The sequence below is a fragment of the Micropterus dolomieu genome, unplaced genomic scaffold (assembly GCF_021292245.1).
Source record: "Micropterus dolomieu isolate WLL.071019.BEF.003 ecotype Adirondacks unplaced genomic scaffold, ASM2129224v1 scaffold_259, whole genome shotgun sequence".
NCBI lineage: Eukaryota > Metazoa > Chordata > Actinopteri > Centrarchiformes > Centrarchidae > Micropterus > Micropterus dolomieu.
Window position 1 is genome coordinate 1 of NW_025744251.1, and position 10851 is coordinate 10851.

The window sequence follows — 10851 nt, forward strand, 5'->3', positions numbered from 1 at the left end:
TTCTTCTGCAATTATTTAGAAGCCGAGATGGGTTTCTTTGCTTGAAATGTTCAGACAAGCTTAGCTTGTCCACATCCAGTGCTAGCAGGTGAAACGCAGACACAGAAACATGTTCTGCTAATTCTGTGTAGTTCTTCTGATATTTTTTTAGAAGCTAAGATGGGTTTCTTTGCTTGATATGTTCAGACAAGCTGAGCTTGTCCACATCCAGCGCTAGCAGGTGAAACACAGAGACATGTTCTTCTAATTCTGTGTAGTTCTTCTGCAATTATTTCAAGCAGGTAAGTCTGACTTTAGTCAACAATGAACCAGTTTTAAACAAGCATTTCCACAGTGTAATAAAGGTTTCTGTTATGTCCATGTCCTTGTTATTGGGTGTTCTCAAAAGTGATGCGTTCCCTTCGATAGCTCAGTTGGTAGAGCGGAGGACTGTAGATTCATAATGTCAGAAATCCTTAGGTCGCTGGTTCAACTCCAGCTCGAAGGAGGTGCTTTATGTTTGTGTCCGACTGACAAAACAAGAAGCCGAGATGGGTTTCATTGCTTGATATGTTCAGACAAGCTTAGCTTGTCCACATCCAGCGCTAGAAGGTAAAACACAAAGACATGTTCTGCTAATTCCGTGTAGTTCTTCTGCAATTATTTAGAAGCCGAGATGGGTTTCTTTGCTTGATATGTTCAGACAAGCTTAGCTTGTCCACATCCAGCGCTAGTAGGTAAAACACAGAGACATGTTCTGCTAATTCCGTGTAGTTCTTCTGCAATTATTTAGAAGCCGAGATGGGTTTCTTTGCTTGATATGTTCAGACAAGCTTAGCTTGAAGGTAAAACAGGCAACAAAAGAGCGACACGCAACATCTTCGCCCTCTCTTCTCTCCGCTTCTCTGCTCGGCTCTCTGGACGCTTCAGCACGCGCTGGCGTGTCGTGCCAGGCAACCCCCTCAGAGTCGACCAGCAAAACAGGCCCTTTTTGTTTCGCTTGAAGCTACACCGCCTCCACCCTAGCACACCAGGCAGCCACGGCCCTGAAACTCAAAGAGAAGCCGTGAGTGCGGAGAACACAGGCGACCCGCTCCCCATCGATGTCAACCCTGGCATGCAGGGTCAGGCCTCACTGCTGCCAGAAGGTGAGCCTGGTCCTGACCCTGCCCATGATATCCGCCCAGCTCTTGTCTCGGGCGGATGCGACGGCCCTCAGTCTGTTGGCCACCACCTTGGCAAACACTATAATCTGCACCGAGCACTGTCAGGAGCCTGTAGTTGGCCAAGTCCGGCTTGTCACCGGCCCCCGTGTAAATGAGGGAGATGAGACCCTCAGCCATAGCACCCGGCAACTCACCCCTCCGCCGAGCTTCCTCGAAGACCAGCCGCTCACGGTGGACCCGGTAGAGCTCCCCAGTCAGGCCATCCAGCCCCGGGCTCTTATTCAGCCCCAAACTCACGATGGCAGCCTCCCCTGCATCTCTCCCTGGCGAGCTCAGCCAACTGGTCGGTGAGGCTGATGCTACGAGCGTGGCTCCGAGCGGGCTCGGCAGCAAAACTATGCGCCTCATGTTCAAGCTCTGCCCGCAGACCAGCCTCACGCGCCCTCCCATCAGCAGCCCTGGCCCTCCCACATATTAAGGTGGTTGACCCCCACCCACCAAGCCAGCACATAGTCCACCAGACAGAGATCACAGGAGAGGCCGCCGACTAACGCTACCAATGCCTGTTTAAAAGGAGTCTGACAACAGCTTGGCATTTAAGCATCACACCCCATCCGCCCTAGGCCCAGGAGGGCCCAGAGTGAGAGCAAGATGCCGGTGGTCACTGAAAGCGTTGTCACCATATTCACACTCACACATCCATCCAAGCACCCCTGCCGAGGCCAGGCAGAGGTCAATCCTGGACGTCTGGAGCACATACTGAGCCACTCGACGCCATGAGTAGACGCGGGCGCCCTGGTTCTCCACCCTCCATGCATCCACCAGGTCAGCCTCACGCATGAGCCGGTACAGTGCCCGTCTACCGCAGTCAGGGGCCAAGGGCCCACCTCGGCCCTGGTCCAACACAGTTAGGGGGGTGTTAAAGTCCCCGACCCACAAGCAGTTGGCGCTGCACCACCGAGCCAGCCCCTCGAAGAAGGCCACCCGCTCAGCACCGTCAGTGCACGCAGCCCAGACTGAACTCCCGCACGTCCGCAAGGAAGTCGAGGACCAACACTCTGCCGGCCTTGTCGCTCCACACACACACAACATCAGTGACGTCCCGCGACCGGTCCGAACCAAAAGAATGAAAGATCCAACCCGGCCACAGGGTGCCAACGCGCCGCACCATCCTGGCGTCCCACCACGTTTCCTGTAGACACAAGACATCACAATCGTACTGGTTAAAAACATTCATACATTTGGCATGGGAGCGCAGCCCCCGGATATTACAAGAAAGGATGCAAGCAACTGTTAAGAAAAAAAAATAAAAACCACACTCCCCTACAAGCCCGTCCCCAGCGTCTTGCCCGCGCCCGGCAGCGCCCTATAAGGAGACTTCCCCTGCCGCGCCGCACGGTTCTTCATGCGGCTCAATATAGAGGGCGGGTGCTTCCTGGCGTCCATAACTGCCAGGACGTCCATGTCCAAGTACACCCCAGAGTCCGAAGACGGTGGAGGCCCCACCCCCCCGTTAGTATCCGCAGGGGGCGAAAAACCACTCGGGGGGGGGGGGGGCACCCGAGTCCCTTGGCACCGGCCCCGGCTTGCTGCGCTTTCCTGGCGTCGATCTCTGCGCCCCTCTTGCACCTCATTGCCTCGGCCTTGGTATCAGCCATGTCAACCTCCTAGCTCCCCCAAACGGCTCCAAAACTGCCGTCTGGGGGGTCACAAACAACAAAAAACTGTCCAGAGGGAAAAATAGTCCAAAGTAGAGAAATTCATCAAACAAAACTGCTAAAAACACCAGAAAACACGTGAAAACGATCGTAATATAGCTCCAAACAAAGACACCTATTAGGCCTATTTATAAGCTGAGATGGGTTTGTTTGCTTGATATGTTCATACAAGCTTAGCTTGTCCACATCCAGCGTTAGCAGGGCCCTGTTTCACAAAGCAGGCTTAACAAACTCTGAGCTTATCCCTGAGCTCTAGGTTGATTGAGCCTGAGGTGGGAAACTCTGAACAGCTGATCAGAATTAGTTCAATCAACTCGGAGTATGTTGAGCCTGATTGAAGCGCGTACTTGGGGATGAAAATAACCCATCATCAATGGAGCTCCGATACAACGATTCACCATGGAAACGTGTAATTAAAGGCAGATCCGCCACTTTAATCGGGTGGAGCTAGAAAAATGAATGCGTGCCAACGCGGACCATGATTGGCTATAAAACGCAGGAGGGGAAGAAGGATCAATGCGTTTACATTATTAGGCTACTATACAGCTTTGCTCATTCATCATTTACCAGACTATCATTCATTAAGGAAATTCCAAAGTGCTACAGCCCATTACATTCGATTTCAATTAGGAAGGCTATATTTATAAGCTGTAACTCGACGGGACAAAATGCCGGTGACCTAATTATGAAAATAGATCAAATATAAGACACATGACACTCATGACCTGTGATTGTAGTCACAGTCACACCCAGCAGGTTAGCCTATTAATTATCTTTTGCAGTGGAAAATGTGTCTATGGGTTCAAAGTGACTGTAAAGTTTTAGACGTCTATTTATTATCATTAATAAAATCTTGTTAATTTCGTATTTTATTACTGTAGTCAAAACACATTCAGACTATCAGCAGGTAATGAAAAACTCACTTTTAAACCTTATTTAGTCCTGTTTGTTTCAGCTGCACCACAGTCATCCTCACTCAGAAATATTCACATTGTCTACAGTATGATAACTACGATAGGAATGTTCAATCAGTGCAACTACAATATGAATGATTACTCATGAACATCAGGAAAAACGAGGAACAATCAAACATGTCAAGTCAGAGACCAATTTATTATTTTAAAGCACAACAGTACAACACAAATGGAGTATCAAAAGAAATGTCAAATCTAGTGCTTCACATTGTTGTGGTGCTGAACAATTTATCTTAATGAAATGTATTAAACGAAAATACATAACATATTTTGACTCAGCACATTTCAACATGCATCTTTTTTAATAAATGTATAATCTCAGGTCCTGGAGGGCTGAACATGGCAGGATTCGTGTGTAAAACTACTTGTGTGCATTAGATTCACTCTCAGCAGTGTAAATATTGAGTGACAAACACGTAAACATTTAATCATATGTATCGACTCATACTGCGTTACCGTTTAATCATGCTGTGTTGATAGTGTTAGTGTTATTATTGCGTGTAAACGACAATGACTGAAGCGACACCGTGTCAATGTAGATTTTTCTGGATTAGATTTACACACTCAAAACCAAGGCAGCGACTTTTAAACCCAATTAAGACTCAAGTCCCCTGAGCTCTGGCGTGCAAATACTGGCTTTCCAATGCAAAAATGACTTAAAACTCTAAAATAAATATTAAAAAATTAAACATTTATTCGTACAGCTTAAAAAAAAAAAACCAGAAAAAAAAAATTTGCGTTCCCTCTGACGTGTAACTACCATTCAGTAAAAGCATTAAGATTGACGTCACAGACGAAAACGAGGCACAAAGATGAGCTGCTCGAGAAGCTCGATTATCACATTAAACATCTCTGCTAACCAGCATGCAACTCAAGATGTAAGAACACTCCAGCTAACCTTGACTGCACCAGCTTGGAGCTTAAAGAGTCTAAAGGGGTCTGGAAGTTTACCCAAATTTTACAGTCATTCACGGGCAGATCCTTTTTTTGTTTTAAACAAGGATCATATGATGCAGCTAAATTATATTTTCTGTAAAAGTAATGGGCTAAAAGCTAATTCAGTGTCTACTCCGTTTTGCCAGGTTGAGAAATATTAAATACATTTATTCAGTTTGGGTTTTTTTCTGTGGGTTGAACGCAGTCAAATTCAAAATCAGCCTTGAAAGGATGGGTTTGGATTTTGTCACGTTTGTCTTAAACTATTCACGTGCTACATGTATGTTTAAGGAGTTGTTTTCTTTAATCATCCGTCCTGTTGCTGCTCTGCAGTACGATTTGTGGATTAATCGATTAGCTGCAACCATTTTGATATTTGATTAATCGCTTTGAGTCCCTTTTTAAAGACAATATTAAACTGAATATATTTGGGCTGAGGACAAAACAAGACTTTTGAGGACGACACCTTGGACTTTGAGAATCACTGATCGACATTTTTCACAATTTTGTGGGCCAATCAAGTAAATGATTAATTGAGGAAATCATCAGCAGATTAATCAATAATGAAAATAATAATAGTTAGGTACAGTCCTACTTTGCAGTAAAGCAATTCCTTTCTGTGGACTAACCAGCGCTGCAGCTAAATATAGTGATTATTTTCTTGATAAATTGTATGTTCCATAAATGTCACAACTTCACCAAGCCCAAGCTGACTGTTTGGTCTGAGCAACTATCCAAAGATATTAAATTTAAAATCCTAGAAGAAACCAGCAAATGTTCACATGTGAGAAGCAGAAAGTTTTGGATAATTTTGCCCAGAAAGTTTAAACTTAAGCTTAACACTAGAATGTGTTTTTGTACCGGACGAGGTCTTTGTACCCCCCATTTTTTACAGTGTAGTCTGTGTATGAAGGTATCAGTCAGGATGAAGAGAAGAAATGACTACAGTAAACAATTACTCATTCAGCGTACATATAGCACGAAAATCTCGTATTAAGACACTAATGTGTAATTTGTGTGGGACTGCAGAACATAAACTCTTTTCAGGTTGGTTTCAGTTTTTTGGTCCCAGCAAAGTTCTGCAGTCATTTTACAGTTTTTGTCAGATTAACAAACTTTTCTAGACGTGGGACACACTTTATTAAATCCACATTACTTTTCCAGGCCTGAACAGGAATTCTCAGTAGTACTTGATTGAATCTAAAGGCAGCTGATCATGTGACACATCAGTTGGATACCCGGCTGTTAGACATTGGCTGTGGCTGTAGATTTTTGGCTCCTTTTTCCATTCACTTTGGCAAATAGTTATTATTTAAGCGGTTTTAAACCCTAAAACTCATGTCTGACTGCTGAGGAAGTTGATGAGGACATTAGCTTTTTTTAAATCTGGCCTCTGGATGAAAGTTTACCCTGACAGATGTCACAGGATCACTGTTCACTGCAGCAGAGGTGAGCTGGAGGGCAGCGGGCGTCTCAGTTAGAAATGTCAGCGCTGTTGTTGCGGTTGCCACATTTGTGGTGGATGATCAGCAGGACGACGCCCAGGAAGAAGCAGACTGCGCCCACGGTGATGTAGGCGATGCCCAGGAACGGGTTCTTGCCTCCCATCCAGGAGATGGTGCTCAGGATCATCCGCTTCCTGCCGTCGAAGCTGCGAACAGGGTAATCTGGGTTCAGATGGTTAAAGATGGGAACAACTCTGAACTCTCAACTTTATTTTTTCCTCCAACATTTTCAGACCAACTTCAACATGAATTCAGAAGTTTAAAGTTTAGCCGGCCAACTTTTTACTGTGTTTTCTCTGTTCTCATTTCTAAACTTGACTTCCCCCAGATCTTTAAATTGTCTAATGTAGTGTGTACGGTATCACGTTGTGACTTTAACATAAAGGATACTGTAGACGACCTCCAAGGTATAGTTCCCTCGCGGCAGAGTTGGAACCATGTTGTTGTTAGCCTTATTGATGATGCGATAGAGTTTGCGGAAGGTTGGCAGGGCAGCGGTTCTCATCCACACGATAAAGTCCTCGTTGATGAAGCCGTTGTTGTTTGGATCAGCGTCCAGCTCGTAAACAGGCCTGCGCCAGTTCACCGGCTTCGTTGTACCTGAAGTAGAAGGATAAAATCATCGGAGTTAAAGTGAAAGTCTAAACTACTTGAATGAGTCCTTACTGACAAGTGATTCCTGAATGTTTACCAATGTATATTTTTAAATTGTCTGCTATCTGTAGTTCATCTTGCACTGCCTGCATGTGTGTCAGCTGATACATATGCACAGTATGCTCAAGGTTGAACTTGAATAACACATTCCCAGTGTTTCCTCAAGAGTTTTGTCCACATGTGGAACAACATCGAAATGCATCCTAATTTTATCCATTTTGGTTCCATCCGATATGTAATTGCAGGCTTTCTTGCTTTCTCCAGTTAGTGGCTCTTACAAGAAGAAGTTTTTTTTTTTGTCTTTTTTATGGTCAACAAATTTGACAAAAATACCAAAAGCAACAGTGTGTTAGTTTGTCTCAAACCCATTGGCTCCTACTGAATACCAAAATGTTTAAAAACAGCTCACAATCAAATAGTTTAATATCAAAAAAGGCTCTGTAATTCCCTAAAACATCTGCTCGCTGTGGTTTTTAACCAAACATTACTCAAATAGGAGGAAAGAGTGTTTTTGTTGGGAACTATTTTCAAGGGTGGATTCATCCACATCTGACGCTCTAGTGCCCCCCAGACAAAGCATAGAAAAAGGAGCATAGAAAAAGGCGGACCCTCACAGCCCTGTATCTTGCCTGCTTAGTTTCACTCAATTTCTGAATCTATGGATTCATGTAAATATTATTTGATCCCACAGACAGCCAAGATAGCCAAATATTTCCACCTCCCACTTTAAAAGACATTTGCTCTAGTGAGTGTTTGGGGCCGCCTTACAGTGTATGTGGGACTGAGTCAAAATAACCTCAAAAATGAAAAGAGGAACAAGAGATTTCAGGCTTTGGACAATACCTTTTAGTAGAATCGATTGTTTCATGGAAGAAGTAAGAAAAATATAGAATATCTCCATCAGACAGACAAGATGTAAAGACCTGACGTTAACCTCTAATTTACTGGTCAGGCTTAGCGCTGACTGGTTGGTATCCAAACTAAGCAGAAAGGTTAGTAACAGGTACACAAATGGCTGCTGCTGATACCTTGGAAAGCTGCTGTGAGGTTTGGGTTGTTGACTCCAGGGTTCTTGAACTTCACATGCTTGTCGGTCCACCAGGCGATGCCTGTAGTCGTCAGAGGAATCAGGATCTTTGTGCCGTTGGGATCGTTGTAAAAAAGCTCCAATGTGTCTGCCATACAAAGAAAGATGGGTTAGAAATAATTCCTTAAATCATTTTGATCATTTGTGTTGTGTGTGGTCAACAGGGCGGGCTCACCGTTGAACATGCTGTTGGCGATGGCCCCACATGGTGCAATTGGCTTGTTTTCATTAGTAGCGTACGGCTCACACTCCTTACTGGGTTTCTGTGAACGATGAGAAGGAGACTAAACATAAAATGGCACGGAGTGCTGGCAGCATTTAGAAACAAACATGTTTCTGTACAAAATCACACCCAACTTATCAGCCTCACACACAACAGGGACTTTAAAATATAAATGATAATGTTGTTATGCTGGCTTCTTTCTTTATATGTAAGATCACACTAGGGCTGAACCATTAATCGAAATATTATTAAAATCACAATCTGGCCTACTAATTTTCAAATTAGCACAATATTTATTAAAGGCGATGTGTGTGTCAAAATACCATTTTAAATTAAATATTGTCGTGCTGCAGAGTTGTGCTGGCCTACACATCCTATTCTACAGAAAACGTTGTTGTTTGGAACATTTTAATATGTTTATCAATGAAAATTTTAATAATGGTCCTCCCTCTAAAATCACAATTGAAATATCAGTCAAAATAATCGCAAATTAGAATGCTACTTATGTGGTTTTCTTACTTTCCCTTTTTCTCTTCCGGCATTCCTCAAAATACAGTTGCTCAAGCTTGGCTGCTTAGTGAAACCTTCAGACAGATTTGTGTGGTTTGACGCTCGACTAAAAACTGCCAGTGCAGCACAAGTGAAAGCAGTGGATGCATTTGTTAATTTAATACGATGCATCAAATTCAGTCTTACTGCATTAAGCGAGCACTGAGTGAATGTTTCCTATAAAGAGAGCTATTCCCACTGACTGACAGTATTTTGTCAATACAGACTTTATATTGAGTGTATCAGAATGACAGACTGCTTAGCAACAACGTTCTCTGTGCACTGAAGTTCAGCTGATGCTTTAGGATTTATGCTTCTGAAGCTGAAATCTCGTGCAGAGCTGCCTGGTGCAGCTTTAACAGTGTGATAATGCATTTTCATTGGTACAACGTGTTATTGAAGCGAGTGATACCATGAGGGAGACCGTGTCTCCATTCAGCTGGCTGTCATCTCTTGACTTGACGTAGCGGCGGTGATTTTGGTAGAAGTTGGAGAGGCCGTAATACATGAAGACGTTGCTCTGTTGATGAGGATCAAAGCATAGTTCAAACTGGCTTTGTGAATATTTATGTAATGTTAAAGTACAATGGAAGTTTTAAAGCATGCAAAAACATGGTTTTCTTACTTCATATGGCTGCTCCAGGTAGAAGGGGATTGTGCAGGTACAAGGCTTTGTGCTGTTCCAGCTGAAGTTCTGGGCACAGTTGAAGCAGGGGCTATACGGGTCAACTCCAGTGTAATCAATCTATAAGCAAGCAAGCAAGCTGAATCAATTAAGCGCTATTCAAAACAGTAGCTACAATGTGCTTTACACTAACTATCAAACCACAAAATCTCAAGGAAAAGACATGCTGATTATTCTATTATGAGCTTGTATGGTATGGACACATGATCAATGTTAGTAAGTTACAATTACAGAGATTATATGTCAACTATTAAAAGCAATATAAATAGGCAATGCTGGCAGCAACAAGTAATGAGATAAAACACCTGATCAAAATGTCTGTTGTATTACTGGCAGCACCAGTCCAGATTATTTTTTATAACTTTTATTGAAGTGAAAGCTGATTTTCTTTTGGTCACAAGTTTGCCGAATTCACCCGTGGTAAGTAGAGATTCAGAAAACGTTTAAGTTAAGTTACAGGAGGCGTGAAAATTGGCCGATATGCAAGGTTGGAATAAAATGCACACTTTTTTGTATGGAGTTTGGCGTGAGCGGACTGACTGTCCATCCAGCTCCACCGGGAATATCAACACTACATAGAGTCGCTGTGTCACTCTGCAGAATAGAGTTATGGTTTCAGGGTGAATCCAGGTGTCATCCCGTCCTGACATGCCCGTATAACGTGACGTTACCTCAAACTCCTTGATGTTGTTGGACGTTACGTACAGGCCGATGCCGATGGGGATGAATATGAGTCCGATGATGAAGAAGGCAGGCAGCACGGTGCCCGCGGTGAGGATGGGCTGCCAGGCGGGCAGCCTCTGCTGTTTAAACGCGGTGTTTTCGGGCTTCTTGCTCCGCAGAGTCCCGCCACCGGGCCCGGTCACGGTGATGTGCCCATCCTCGTCTTTGGCGTTGTAACTAGACGCCATCATGATCGCTGCTCGAGATTTCCGAAGTTGTTGTTAACGTTTGCCAGCGAACGCCGCGTTAGCTCCCCGACTGTCACCAACCCGTAACGTTAAACACGCCACATTTAACGGCGCTGACATGTGACGGACGGTGACCTGAACTGACAAACTATGTTGTCATTTGTTTTTGGTATGCATTTACTTTCATCGCCACCAAACGGCTAGCTGAAAATTAAAGCTACTGCCGTCTGCTCCTCCAGGAAGTTTACAAACAGCGCAGTTGAACGCAACGCGCGATGACGTCACTGATTTAATCATGAGGGTGGTCGTCGCAGCTGCCTTCACGTGCTGTCGGGAATATCGGAAAGTGGTTTGTGTTGGAAGACTAATGAAAAGTTATTGACTTTGATTGCCTTAATGGAATCATGAAAAATAAAAGCAACATAGGGAAATGTTTTAAAAAAAGAAGACATTATACAAGTTTA

The 10851-nt window shown here is 44.0% G+C and overlaps 1 protein-coding gene and 1 non-coding gene across 2 annotated transcripts; one reads left to right on the top strand and one right to left on the bottom strand.

The window, feature by feature from the left end:
- Nucleotides 1-398: 398 nt before the first annotated feature.
- On the top strand, nt 399-487 carry trnay-gua. The gene is given in 2 exon segments: nt 399-435; nt 452-487. It is a non-coding gene; the product is annotated as a tRNA-Tyr (tRNA).
- A 3470-nt stretch (nt 488-3957) lies between these two features.
- On the bottom strand, nt 3958-10632 carry LOC123967316 (cell cycle control protein 50A-like). Its single transcript, XM_046043382.1, has 7 exons — nt 10148-10632; nt 9417-9536; nt 9204-9311; nt 8195-8282; nt 7961-8107; nt 6669-6878; nt 3958-6440 (listed from the first exon to the last, which is right to left on the bottom strand). Exons 1-7 carry the CDS (start codon nt 10388-10390, stop codon nt 6247-6249), a joined length of 1110 nt encoding a protein of 369 aa, XP_045899338.1. The 5' UTR covers nt 10391-10632; the 3' UTR covers nt 3958-6246.
- Between the last annotated feature and the right edge of the window lie 219 nt (nt 10633-10851).

Bases quoted from the DNA above. Each gene is read 5' to 3' on its own strand.
- LOC123967316 (XM_046043382.1), bottom strand. From the start codon at position 10,390: ATGATGGCGTCTAGTTACAACGCCAAAGACGAGGATGGGCACATCACC. The intron at 6,879-7,960 runs GTATCAGCAGCA...CTTCTACTTCAG, and splicing joins CCTCACAGCAGCTTTCCAAG to GTACAACGAAGCCGGTGAAC. The intron at 6,441-6,668 runs GTATCCTTTATG...ATCTGAACCCAG, and splicing joins TACCTTGGAGGTCGTCTACA to ATTACCCTGTTCGCAGCTTC.